The 14181-nt window shown below is 44.0% G+C and overlaps 2 protein-coding genes across 2 annotated transcripts in view; both read left to right on the top strand.

The window, feature by feature from the left end:
* Positions 1-7035, top strand: part of LOC119389757 (ATP-binding cassette sub-family C member 9) — a 38129-nt gene extending 31094 nt beyond the window's left edge. The window contains exon 32 of the mRNA XM_049414534.1: positions 5084-7035. Within this exon, the coding sequence (XP_049270491.1) occupies positions 5084-5224 (141 nt within the window). The 3' untranslated portion in view covers positions 5225-7035. The remainder of the gene's footprint in view (positions 1-5083) is intronic.
* Positions 7036-9429: 2394 nt separating this feature from the next.
* On the top strand, positions 9430-13907 carry LOC119389758 (60S acidic ribosomal protein P2). Its single transcript, XM_037657137.2, has 4 exons — positions 9430-9552; positions 10598-10769; positions 12959-13060; positions 13775-13907. The coding sequence occupies exons 2-4, from the start codon at positions 10598-10600 to the stop codon at positions 13846-13848; spliced, it is 348 nt and encodes a 115-aa protein (XP_037513065.1). The 5' UTR covers positions 9430-9552; the 3' UTR covers positions 13849-13907.
* The last annotated feature ends 274 nt before the right edge of the window (positions 13908-14181 follow it).

Here is a 14181-nt window from a genome sequence, read left to right as displayed (position 1 = left end):
CTTAACACGGGGGAGACACTGGTCTCGAAACGAAAAGTTTTATTATTGGAGATATTGTAATGAAATTGGGTGTGTATATGTATTTCTTCCTCCTGTTTTCAAAAATATAATTAGTTTTCATGTACTTCAATTAGTTATCAAATTGTGAGAGCATAAGTGAAATCTAATTAGGTAATTTCTTACGGGTCATTAAGACACTTTCCCTCAGTATTTTTAGGTTCTGTTTAAGATGCAGCTGTAGCCAAATACCTGCCATGTGGAGCTATGCTATTTATATTGTCCCTGAGATATATCATCATATAAGAACTTTCAATTGTATTGACATTGTGTAATCTTGAAATGCAATTAGCTCACATTATTGTTCACAAAATTTCATATGTTCATCTTAGCCACAAAAAAATAGCATAGCTCCACAGTCCTATTTCTTACGAATTCAACGGTATAAAATTTATCAAAATTACCTTACAAAAACATAATGAAAAGATCCGTAAGGCTGGTCAAGTTGGCAAAAAATGTGAAGCTGAGAAAATCGCGTTTGAAGATTGACACGCACTGTATAAATTTCTAAAAGGAACCTTTAACCATAAATTTTATTCACATGTTCCCCATCTGTTTCCCTTCAAAACAAAACAGAAAGTGTCTTGTTCCACCCAAGGAATCATATCTAAAAAAATTTTCCAATGTGCAAAGCATGATCAAAACCCCACCATGACAAGCGGCTGGGGGGTTCTGGAAAAGCCATGGGGTATGAGGCTCAAGCGACTGGCTGCTCATGTCTTTTCAGTCTTTAGGAAGAACCTTCTAGATGTTAGGCAGCATGTTACTCTGGGTAATAGGTTGCTATGCTTGAGAGAATACCTTCAAAGTAGTCCAGGACTGTAATCTTCAGTTGCACCCGTTTTGTGTCTCCTTGCAAGAGTCTTTTTTGTGTTGGTGCTCTTCAGATGAGTTGCATTTGCCTTGCGTAAACGCAGAGAGTCTTTTTCTAGGCTGTGGTCCCAGGGCACAGCCGAGACAAAAGTTTGAGTAAACAACATGGTCAATTACAAGGCCAGTGTAGAGCTCAATGATGCAGCCCACACCTATGTGTGAGCTCCGACCTCGCGTCATCCATGAGCCGTCGAACACAACATCGATGTTCCCTATGGGGTTCAGGAAGTCTGTATACAGCTCTTTTATTACTGCCACACTAGCAGCTTCACTTTCAGTCGCTGTGTTTTCGCAGGCTTTCACTAAACTTTTTAGGTGTCCCTGAAACGTCTTGTGGTGCAAGCCTCGGTGCGAAAGGTTCATACACGCACAAAAGTCCGAAAGGGCAGTAACACCTTTGCCTATCATCTCTATCCCCTTCATGGCCCTCATGTTGACTTCGAAGGGAGTGATGGTGGCAGTTCCGCTCACTCTCGGAGAAGAAAATTGCTTCTTCTCGAAATCACAACTGCTGCAAGAAAAAATAAGCTTTACCGCAAGGCCGTACTCCTTGTCCGTTGCCTTCCTCACGCTGAGACTTTTTGCGTCGCATTTGTCGCACTTCGCTTGTGCAAAAAAGTTATTCAAAACTTTCATATCGACGAGCAAAAAATCGGTCCCGGCGTCACCGGTCTGGCACTCCGCGCTTACTCCAAGAAGGTCGAACTTGCGCTGGGTAGCCGACTTTCCAGACAGAACGGTCTTCGTTTGCGCCGATCTCTCAACTCGCTGCGCCTGCTCCGCCGTTGAGTAGTACGCGGCATCAACCCGAAGTGTTTCGCTAGTCGAACTTGGTCCCACGGTGTCGTCAGTTGAAGTTCCCGGCAGGTCCAAAGGGTCCGGCCGCGACTCCAACTCCGCTGCCGACGGTGCACTTGTAGCCGGCGCCTTCTTGTTCCAAGCCCGTTTTTTACGGCTTCCAAAAGCTCGTTGCGTCGATGGTTTCAGACGAGAGTCTCCAGGCATCTCGATCGCGTGGAAAAACTACCGGCACAAAGTAGAGACACGGTCCGTCGAGAAACACGCACGATCGCAAAAGCAGCAGGGTTACCAGATGGTGCGAGCCTCAAACCGCCAAATTGGACTCCGAGGTAGCCCAAACATAGCCCAACGCGAAAATTTGAAGTAGCCCAAATATAGCCAAAATCAGCAAATGTATGCGTGAATCCGTTGTATTGCGTAGTATATTTTCTGCTATTCAATCCACAATGATTGAGCGGTGGCTGCAGAATCTAGAAATTTAAGTGCACGAAAGTGGCCGAAAAATGACAAACTGCCACCGGCAGGGTCACTGAACCTGCAACCTTCGGATGGGCGGTCCCCACGTGTCACGCGATCTGCTAGCTTTACTTTCACAATCATGTGCCCACTACTTCCCCTTTTCGAGAGACTTGAAAATATGCGCCAATAACTGACCAAGCGCCAACCCCCCCCCCCCCCCTCCCTCTCGACGTTTTTTTCTTTTCAACCTGTTCTCCGGCACATAATCCCGCAGCAGCGGTTCCTGAGAGTCTTTAGATATGTGCACGATTTCTTAGTACTTGTGCAGTGTGATGTCTCGGGGTCGCATTCCGGGTTGTCGCAAATTGTTGGGGAATTTGAAGAACGTCTTTCCACCCTTGTCAAAACACGTGAAATCTCAGACACACAACCTCCGATTCAGTTAAAACTGTAAATGCACGCGTATTCAAGAAAGCATTTTATAAGAAACACAGGTGTGCATTCTACTTAGAGGCACTTCCGCTGCTATCTTGGATTTTGGTCTGGGACTGAGCAAGAGGGCCCCCTCCACATCTTTCTTATTATCTTTCACTGTGTGGCGGGGGGAAGGGGGAGAGGGGGTGCTTGCTCGCCATTATACGGTAGTAGAAGTCAAGAAAGTCTAGAGAAAACGTGAGCCATCAACACGGTTGCAAACTGACGACACGTGAAGCCCTTTCTTGGGCTACGTCACCAGTTGCAGGGATCGTTCAACACACTGGAATGTTCTCATGGCGGGACCTATTAGCGGCATGTGCATGTAAGCTTTGGCGTTCTTTGTAGAGAGCTTTTTAACAGAAAACGATCACCACCTTTCTTGGCTTCTGCACGGGAGTACGAAAGCTGAAGTCGCGCCTCGGTACTGCATTTTTGGGGGGTCAGGCATGTTAACAACAGCCCAAAGGGGCTTATGGCGGCGGCCAGGGGGCCTTCGTTGACAAGGTGCATTAGAGTTACTAGAGAGTTTTAGTCCTGGGTAGAATATACAGTGACTCTAGTCCTGGGGACCCACAGACGATCGCGTACGCACGCTCCTGCTTTCCTTCGTATTCTCCGTGAGTGCAGCTGCTGGGAGTCCCCGGCACTTGTAAGTCAGGAGGTACAGACCATAGAGTTTCCTACAATACTTACTAGAGGGAACTCTGGCGCTAGTGTCTATGGGAGCTGCAACGCATGACGCTTCAGCCAGCATGGGAATGATGGGTAGTACACAAATTTGTCTAAACTTCGTACTTTCGGCTCCGTTTGGCTCTGCGTCGGCTGCATCCGTTTTGTCGCAAAACGAATTTCAGTAAAAGTCAGCAGTTTCACTTCGCCACTTTATCTTCTTTAGGCTCAGCGATTCAAACCCGGTCACGAAGTTCAGAACGATCCATTCTTTTATCCGAAAGAAAACCAAAACATAGCAATAAACAAAGCCACAAGTACGTTTGAAGCCGTAAGCACGAAGACTAGGCAAATTTGTGTACTACCCATCATTCCCATGGTAGCTGAACGATCGCAGCGCCAGAGTCCCCTCTAGTTAATTTTATGAAACTCTATGGTACAGACGAACGCAAGAGCGTGCGTGCGTAAGCCGTATGGGGTCCCCGATACTAAAATTATCTATATTTTGTGGCTTTTTGGAATTCTTGCCTAGTCAATAGCAATGTAGCCCAAAAATAGCCACATAGCCAAAGAGAAAAATTCGACGCCAACTCGAACAAAAAGTAGCCCAATTTGGCTATTAATAGCCCAATCTGGTAACCCTGAAAAGCAGGCGCACACAAACGGACAGCCACGGCGGAGAACCAAACACAAAGAAAAAAAAAAAATGACGTGTCGGTCGCGCCAGCCAATGGGAGACTCGGAAAGGCGCGCTTGAAAAGCGCGCCGCGTGAGAGCCAATCAGTGGCCTGGAAACGCCCTTCAGAAAACCCGCGACGGCGGCCGTTTTGCTTGAGCGACGCCATTTTGAGATGGCGCAAAATGTGCACAAAGAAAACAGCTTCAAATCTAGCCCAAGATGGCGGCGCTCGGCCCGCTGCAACGCTCATGGCGCGCGCGGGAAGTTCGAACAAATTTCGTCCTTTTGGGGACATTTTAGTGCTGCCGGGGTGCTTTGAAAGCCGATTTTATCGCGTTTCCCGACCGAATTTAGCGTTAGCAATTTGAGAGTAGGTGCTCAGAAGTACAAACGCCTCGAAAATAAGCTTTGCGAAAAATCGATTTTTTGACCATTTTTGACCGTTCCAAGACCCGCGTCTCCCCTTAACACGTGCAGCAAATCCTTGTAACTCCGCTCGTACTTGATGGCTTCTAAAAATCTTTTGCGGCAGTCGATTCGTGAGGCAATAAGCTCTTTAATGAAGCCATTAGACAATTACTTGGAAAAATGTTGCAGGTCCCCTTTGAGATTAGACGTTAGAAAAATTGCATACTATGTGTTTTAAACCTGCATTTGGTGTCATATTTTTGTTTAGTAAATATGCAATAGGAAATGCCTTCATCTCAACCCTTTGCAATTATTTTTTATGGCATGTTTTGGCTATATTTCTTCAAGCTTTTGTGTCATAGTATAATGATATCACAATTGTGGAGCCTAATTCAAATCTTTTGTGGATTCTTGGCAAGCAACTATGGCTATTCGGGTTGTTAATGCATGTACTACACATTGCCACAATTCAGTATTGTCACTCAAGCGCATATCATTTAAGATGGTGCCGTGTCCGAAACATTTCAATGCTTCAGGTTATCCTCCATGCAATCGTTGCACAAGTGATGACCGTACAGTAGTCGCCTGCTGCAGTTTGTGTCAACGCAAAGATATTGATAGCATTTTCTGTTGTTTTGGTGTTTTTTTTTACCTTTGCAGCATCGTGTGACCGGTTTGCTGAACTTCGACAAGATCATTGTTCTCGAAGCTGGCCACATCGTCGAGACCGGCTCTCCTGCGGAGTTAAAACAGAAGAGAGGAAGCATATTTATGTCTCTTCTGAAGGAAGCCGAGCAGTAGCAACATTTTTATACAGAAGCGGTGTGCTGTCTCCGAGCTCGGGTGGGGTCATCGTTGAACAAGGCCACACATGCACTACGGTCTTATCTGAACCGGCATTCAGGACGCTGAAACTGTGCCATCTACGACATCTTCAGAATGAACCCTCATTGTTTTAGGAAAATATAGTAGAGCTATTTCCGAAAGCACGTGACCAAATACAGTAGACTTTTGTTAAACGTAACCTGAAGGGACCAGGAAAATGTTCCATTTCACAGGAGCGCAGAATTCAAGTACGAAACCAATTGTGTGAGAGGCAGTTGTTCCATTTAAACAGCAGTTCTGTTGAACATATTTCCGTTTACTGAGAGTCTACTGTAGTATACTGCGCCTAGTATATTCAAGCACTGTACCTGTGACGTAACATATTAAGGTGCTAAGGAAAGTATAGGAGATGTTATTTGTAATAATTAGGATACAAATGTGAAGAAAGTAAAGTGGACGAAAAGATAACCTGCCACCAGCAGGGACTGAACCTGCGACCTTCGAATAACGCGTCCGATGCTCTACCACTGAGCTACGGCGGCGGTCATCCGCCCATCCACTTTATAGGGTATATGTGTGCATTTAAACCTAGGAGTGTTAGTCAGCACCGTTCGCAGCCATGGAGGCGAGTGTGGAACACTCTTTTTTCTGCCTTTTGGCGTCACGTAGCACGTGATATTTTTACGAGCTGGCAGCTGACCACTAATCCCTCGCATACTACCTGAAGGCATCAAGTCTGCCAGAACGAGACCCTTGCTATGAATGAAAGAAAGAAGATGGCTTTTACGGGCTCATTTTTCTTTGTTAGACACAATGTTAATGAGAACTAGTTATTAACGAGAATATTAATGAGAATAGTTCTCATTAATATTGTGTCTAACAAAGAAAAACGAGCCCTTAAAAGCCATCTTCTTTCCTTCATATTAAGGTGCTACCGCACGTAAAATATGTCCAACATGTTTTCAGCATTCTGTCAGCGTGTCTGTTTAGCTGTGCAAATAACACCACCACAGCGTCCAGCAAAAATGTATTTGGTAGTAATTAATGGTGAAAGATGATGCCTTGTTGTCAACGTTTCAGCCATAATAGCAGCAGGGTTATAATGCTTGCTGAAATTTGTTCGGTAGAGTCGTCGATTAGAGCAGACGCTTCGTGTTGTGCATTTCTACCATAATGTTAACTGCGTGGTTATAACCTTGACCGAAGTGTGTTCAGTGTTGTTAAATATATATTTGGTTAAGCCTTATGGCCAGTTATAAACATTTCAGCCATGTGAACACTATGGCTATTGCACAGTCTTTCATGGCGACACTGGGAGCTTTCGTGCAAAACCTATGTCTGATGTAGTTTCAGTCTTCAAGCACTGAATTCTATGTGCCAAGCACGCTGTGTAACAGCCTCATTCCATACCGGTGCGGGTTATTCTTCTAACAAGTGTTTATAAAGCAAATTTGGTGCCGACTGCCTATGCACCATTTGCTTATGTAAATATGTAATGTGCTGCTAACTCACATTTTCACACTTGTTACATGCTCCTCTTGTATCGCCAGAGGGTCCACCGTTTCTTTCTGTCATTGTCCCTTGCCATTATAGCTTTCACTGAGCAGCTTTTATGATTATTTATTGTTTTTATATTACCCTTTTATTTTCTACTGTTTTATGCTGAATTTCAAGAAAATGGTTGTTGCATGGAAGGAGATATTTATTTTACAGACGGAATACTCTGTTTTCGCCAATGCCACTTGAACACATGTTCTTGAAGAAGTTATTTAATAAAGATATTTATCGGGGTATGTCTTGCACATTTTTCAAGATGTATTTCGTCATGAAAGAAAACTTAAATGCATGCATAGCTTTTCTGTTACTGAATGTAGCAGCTCACATTGCCCCGAAATTCTTTGTGCCACGAGAACTTAATTATAACACTTGAAGCGATTTCAAACCCATAAAACAAAATAGGAAGAAGTTTATCTACATCCAATACGTACCCCTAAAACATTCCCTTTTTGGTCCAAATACTATTAAATTTCAAGCTTAGTTTCCAAGCAGCCCTCCACTTATCATGAAGCAGCCCTGCAGTCAGTCATGAATAATGGCTGGGTGATAAGGTAGAAATAGCATGGTGCAAAAGTAAATCTGACAATTATACAAGTCCGTTATTGTAGCAGGTATGCAGTCCACACAATTAACCTTGTTTTTCTGCATAACGGTAAGGGCTTATTTACATTAAAAGACTGGATGTGCAAGCACGGACACAAGAGAGAGGTCAAGACAACACGAACACCACTTGTGTCATCTTAACCTCTCTCTCTCTTGTGTCCGTATTGCAAGCCCAGTCCTTTAAAATGAATACCTACCAACTAGCTCAGCTCTCTGTTATTCGAAGGCTTTTAAGGTGAAAGCCTTAGATACCTCAAGAAACGTGAAAATTGACTGGTGTCTCCTGTTGGCGTCCGCACAAGTGATGAAAAAAATCATCACGTGATGACGTCGTCATGAAATCACAGATCGCCAAAAATTTGTGACGTCACATGATGTCATCACATGCATCTTAGCTTGGTCAACAGTGGGCCCATCACGAAGGCAGTGCAAAACCAGGTGAGGTGCCTCCGGTCCTGGAGGTAATGCAAAACCACATGAGATGCAGAAAGCTTTTGGAGGGTGGCAGCGCAGGAACAATACACCGACTGAGAAGAAAAAGAAAATGGCTTTTGCCTTCCAGTCATATTAGGTGTGTGCGTAAGGAACCCTGTGAGTTTTTTCACACCAGCAATTTTCAGAGGATGCGCCACCAAGCTGGTCGCTTTGTTCGAAAACTATTCAAGGGCACTGGCAGCAGAAGGCAAATCATACTTTGTTATCAGGTTTTTAGCCTCCACTGTTGTTTTATATATACTTGAAAGAAAAACTTGGATAGTTGTTGATATCGAAGCGACTAGCACTTGGACTGCAGGCCATTATTCAGGTTCAACATTTCGCTTCAAAGAATTATCGACACATGCAATTGACAAACAATAAAAGGGAACTTTTATGATAGGTTCATAAATATTCTACTTTATTGTTTGGTAGATCGGAGGGTAAGTTGCCCATGCCCACTGAATACTGAGGTATTCAATACGAATACTCCAAATTTTTCATAACGGTCCTACCATTTTGCTGCTTGTTGAAAGGGCTTTCTACTAGACCATAACCGCACTGTCAGATCGTTTTAAACGATCACTACACTATCTAGTCATGTAACACTTCCCACAGAAAACGATACCATGTTGTGAACGCCTTTCTCAACCAGCCAAGACATAAAATTTAGTTTTACTGCAACTACTTTCACGTGGTGCGGATTAGGTATCTGTGCTGCCCTCTGCCGTTCTGGTAGGGTTTTGGTAGGGGCTGGGACAACCGATATTGCCAGAAGCAAAGCCTCCGAGATGGAGGGGTGTTTCGCGATTTCTCCGCTAGGAGAAGGGCGCATGCGCCGGGGCATTGTGAAAAAGGCGGATTTCAAACCATACAGGTTTAAATCAATCAATCAACCAATCAATCAATCAAGCGCTTCTGTGGCCGAGTCAAGGCCAACTACCTCGCAGATTAACTTTCTTTCAAATTAACCAATAGATCTTCCACGCGTCTGAGCATGTTATTAACCCGTCCCACTTCTCTGACAAACAGCGCTGATTGCAATGTGTGAAAACGATGGCGTCCGAGATTGTGTCACTACTTGATGTCACGTAAAGCTGCTACGCTCGCAATGCTGGTGTTCACTACAACTACTATACTACTAGAGAGAAACAAAACTCTTACAATGTAACTTGACTGTAACCCTACCATAACAAAAGCGAGCTAAGCTTCATTAGCTCCATGATTACCTCCATGAAAACATCCGGTTAAAGTGAGCTAGCAGCCGTTGTAGCGTTCATTTTTTGTAGTAATTTTACATGGTTAATTTTACAATAAAATTAGTATTGCGTTAAGGTAAAGTGGGCATATACTTTTAACGCAGATAAAAATAAATTTGTGTATTTGAAACTAGCTTGTTACTAGCGCCAACCATGACATTCGCAGAAACACATAAAGTTTATTAAATTAATAATAAAAAATTTACTTAATATTACTCCTAAATTTTGTATACAATACATTTTGTATTTTGAATTACAAGCTTATTGGTTGTTTTTGTTGCGGTAATTGCATGCGACACCTATCGTCAGAACGAGTGGTCCACGCAGTCCACGATCTCGTTCATTCCTACTGTCTTTTCCACGTTTCTGTGTTGCGGTGTAGAAGACGTTTCGTGTCCCCGTGACTTAAAAGTGAGTATATCACCTTAAACTATTGTCACTGTGTTCCCGGTTTGTCGCGCTGACAGGAGTGTCGTTTCTAATTCGACAAAAGTACTCGCATCCAGTAATTAGGGACCAATTCACTTGAGAAATTGTGACAGCCGTAGTGCAAGTCACTAAGCCTAAGCCGATCAACACGTGTAGAAGTGCGCGCAAAGTGCGCCGTGAACACGTGCGATCTTTATTTAGGAAAATAAAGCGGTGTGTTTGTTTCTTAAATGTTATTTTCGATTGGCGGGGCCGATGTTTAAATTCACGTCTAGCGCCGTTGTTGTAAACATCGAACAACTTGGTCCTAGAAATGTGGAGATTTGGTGGGCGCTCATAAACACTGCACAGCGAGTAACGTGCTCATTGCTTTCTTTCTGCGGTTCTCAAATGATCTTTCCCATTTATGCTTAGCACGTTTATTTGCCGTAGTGTTCGTTAATGTACGGAACAAGCTATGTGACAGTTTGGTAAGCGTGGGACTTGCCGGCTGAATTTAAGTAGCTCGCATTCGTGCACAGAAGGCAATGTATGAATATGGTGCACTGTTTTAAGCAATTTCATGTAGGCTAAACCCCGATTCCAGGCGTGAAGGTGATTTGTCTGATCCGGCATATGGTCACTTGTGCACGTGGAACCACGAAGTTGCCTGCGCGTGTTTGCGTAATTCACGCTGTGTAATTTCCTCTATGAGAGTAAATAAACTTAGCTTACGCGATTAGAGATCTAAATCCGGGTCTCGTAGTTTTACGAGGGCGTTTAGCTACCCGCTATCAGCTCCAACGTGCGAGCATTGCCTTATCATTCATTGCCTCGGACTAGTGCTTTGAATGAAAAGGTGCCCGCCGGGAAGTTGGCGGTTTGGTTGCATTGGCCTAGATTGTAGAATGTGAGCGATTACTACTGCTTATGGGTATTACTACGACGCGTGTATGAGGCCGAGCTCGCCTGTCATTTGACTGACGCAAAACTAGTGTTGCGCAGAACACGGTGATCAAATAGCCTAATTGTACGTGCGTCGTTTCAGATGCGTTACGTCGCCGCTTACCTCCTGGCCTCCATGGGTGGCAACAAAGACCCATCCGCCGCCGACATCGAGAAGATCCTCGGTAGCGTCGGCATCGAATCCGACAGCGAGCGACTCAACAAGGTCATCAGCGAGCTGAAGGGAAAGACCGTCGACGAAGTCATCGCGAAGGGTGAGCTCCTTTTTGAAGTGACGGTGTTAGTCAGAACAGTGTATGGGATCTCATTTAGGCTCACAAGTGTCACACTTTGCATACATGACGTAATATCCCTGTCACAAGACACTTTAATGTCATTTATACCTAATTTAAGATTAATGTGGTTAGTTGGCTGCCACATGAGGACATCAAATCTCATTAAACGAAAATGACTTGTGCAAGGGAATGAGATTGCTAAACTCATTCTAATGCATTTCTGTCGCAATGAGTGCTCTCAATTGAGTGTTCGCGTACAAATATGTAATAACGGCTAAGTAAATACAACAATTATTGCTTTCATTTTCCAGTGTATTGTTTCATTTTTGTCTAACAGTTTCAACTCGTGTTCTCAAAAGTTTGAGTGTCCTTGTTCCCAGCGACATTGGCAAGTTTTGCCGGCCATGTCCAGCGCAGTAGCAGCTGTCGGTCCGAAGAGAAGCCTCCGTACCACATATGCAGTGATGCAACAGCTGCGCCAATTGCGCCATTTTGATACAATTTCGTTTTTCTGCGCCGAGCTGCGCCAAAACCGCGATATTTCTCGAAATTGCGCCACGCTGCGCCAAAACGCCCCCTGTAACCGCAAAATTTTTCGGTTGCGCTAGTTTTAGCCTCGTTTTAACGCAAAACGAAGCCCATATTGGCGACCTAATGTTGGGAGAAGCACCAGAGGCACCTTCATCCAATCCAATTCGACCCAGTGGCGCTTGACTCAAACAAGACGTTAATGTGTTCCGGTGGGCCCAAATGAAGTTTTTACTGCTGGTTCAAACGCTGCTTTACATGGTCATTCAGCATGAGCAAAGGTGAGCGCCCATTTAATGTGGAAGCACCGCATAAAGAAAGTTAACTGACAAACGAGCCGTTTGACACGTGCTGCAAATCTTAGTGGGGATGTCGTTATTGTTTGGTGGAGTCCGGTTCAACGCTGCTGGTTTCCGGAGAATTCACTGGCATTATTCAGCATGTTATGTACTGAAAACATGATTGTGGTGGTGACATCGAAATGTTCGCATATATTTTTTTGTTACTGTTCCAAAAGCAAGCTTTGTTTGTGAAGCTGCTCCGAATTTGGAATTTTGAGCTCCAAAACGGAGTTTTTTTTTTTTTTTTCCCCGTAACCTGCTCCAAATTTGGATTTTCCTGCTCCAAAAGAGAGATTTTCCTGCTCCAAAAATTGCTCCAAATCTTATTTTGGCTGTTGCATCCCTGCATATGGTGTCAACGCAATCAGATACATGTTGTAAACAATTTTTATTAAGACTTGATATACATAACATTTTTTTACACGAGCAGCGATTTTTTTTTTTTTTTTTTGTCCGTTCCAGTCTTCGCTGCGTCGTGATTGCCATCATCTGCACATGACATTGCATCCTGTCATGTAGCAGCGCATGGCACCTAATGTCATTTCACGTGTCAAATGTCATTAGATACAAGTGACGTTAAACCTTCTCGTGCGACAGGGTATAACCTTGGCTCAGTCTTACTGGTTTCAGCAGACTACTTCTGGGCACACAGCTAGGTTCTTTGACCTGTAGGGACTTGGCTCACAACAGCCCCGTGGACTTAAAAAATTGAGAGGGGGACTTACCAGGTCTTCTGAACGAGCTTGCGGATTGCAGCTATTAAGTGAAAAGTTGTTGTACGGCTGAAGAAAGGAGGGTGCCGCCATTAATGCAACTTTCTTGGCAGGGTATTCGATAGCAAGTAGTCCTGTTCGTAGAAATGGCATGTGTGATGTATGATGCACCTGTACTTCGTACGAGACATTGCTTTTGCTACACCTTAAGTGCCTCCCCAAAGACTGGGCAGGGGAAGGTGGAAGCTTGGAGATGCAAAATCCCTGAACATGGGGTGTCATTGGAGCCAACGTTTCAACAAGTGGACTTGGCTAGCCCCGTAACTGCTAAGGAAAAAAAAAGATCCGTCGCCAGTTAGGTACTTTTGTGTACTTTGGTAACGTAATATCGTAAACATGTGAATGTTTAAAAAGTTGTTTAATTGGAGTCAGCAAATGCGCTGAACCAGTGACTTGAAATTTGGATTTAATATAGAACATGTGATTTAATTGAAGAGTTTTATTAACCGTTTGGGTAGATCGTGCAGTTGTTGCTGTATGGAAAACTGGTTATAACCATTTTCTGTTTTCTTTCTTTTCTATGCAGGCAAGGAAAAGCTGGCTACTATGCCCTCTGGTGGTGGTGCAGCTGCTGCTGCGGCGCCCGCTCCTGCGGCCGCTGCTGGTGGTGGCGCAGCAGCTCCAAAGGGTAAGTTCATACCAGAGTTCTTTAGCACACTCTTGACATTCATTTCTTCTTGCGGCCACGCGTATCTGATAGGGTTAATTGCAATAACTGTTAGTGAAAATTCGAGGAGATAGATTCTTTAGCACACCTGCCCCCTTCCATTTCGAACATGAGCTCTGGTCCACCAAGCCATGGTGTAGACACACTTGTTCAAGAGCTAAATGCTGCTGTCTGTGCTAGAAATTTTGCGCAGACAGCAGCATTCTGTTCCAGCAACTAAAAAGCTTTCTTCTGAGAAATCCGTATGGATTTCCTTGTGTCTTCGTGTTACTCACGGGTGGTTGTCAGTTTCCCTTTCCTAACCCTTCCACCACCTTGCAGGATTTTGCAGAACAGATTTGTAACTCTTGCTTCATTTCACTGTGGGCTTCATTCAGAAGTGCCAAGCTTTCTAAGGTCTTGCCAGTGGTGTTTGAAATCTATTTGAGCAATTACTGAGACCTTATATATGTCGGTTCTTTTTTAAAATAATAAAAATGTAAGATACAGCTACAGTGTAAACATTTTCATTGCTTTGCATTTCACTGAAGTCCAGACTGCCTAGCACTGATGTGGCGAAGCCTTAGTTTTGTCATCAAATGCCTCGCATTTTTGTGATCCGTTATGTACACCTTTGGTTTGCAATTTGTGTAAAGGTAGCACCTACTTTAACACTGTTTTGCTTGTGCTTTGCAGAAGCAGCCAAGAAAGAGGAAAAGAAGGAAGAGTCCGAGGAGGATGACGACATGGGTTTCGGCCTGTTCGACTAACGTCGCAACACTGACACAAGCCATTTTCATTGTAAATGAAGTTCATGGTTGCTCTCTTGCATACTTGTCTATTCATTCATGTTTAGGTGGCAGGTTGCGCTAAATCTGCCACCAGCGTAATGTATTCTACAACAGCAATAACTTGTCGAAACCAAAATGGTTTAGAGCGATTGGAAGTTGCTGGCAGTGGTTTATGGAGTTGTATTGTAGAGCATAGTGCCCAGGTCATTGTTCTTTTTCCTTACTAGGCAAATATGACCAGCCATGGTGGTGTAGTGGTTATGGTGCGCGACTGTTGACGCGAAGGTCGCGGGATCGAATCCCGGCCGCATT

Source organism: Rhipicephalus sanguineus, chromosome 4 (assembly GCF_013339695.2).
Source record: "Rhipicephalus sanguineus isolate Rsan-2018 chromosome 4, BIME_Rsan_1.4, whole genome shotgun sequence".
Lineage (NCBI taxonomy): Eukaryota > Metazoa > Arthropoda > Arachnida > Ixodida > Ixodidae > Rhipicephalus > Rhipicephalus sanguineus.
Note: the sequence above shows the minus strand (reverse complement) of the source record. Positions and strands in the feature narration are given on the sequence as shown.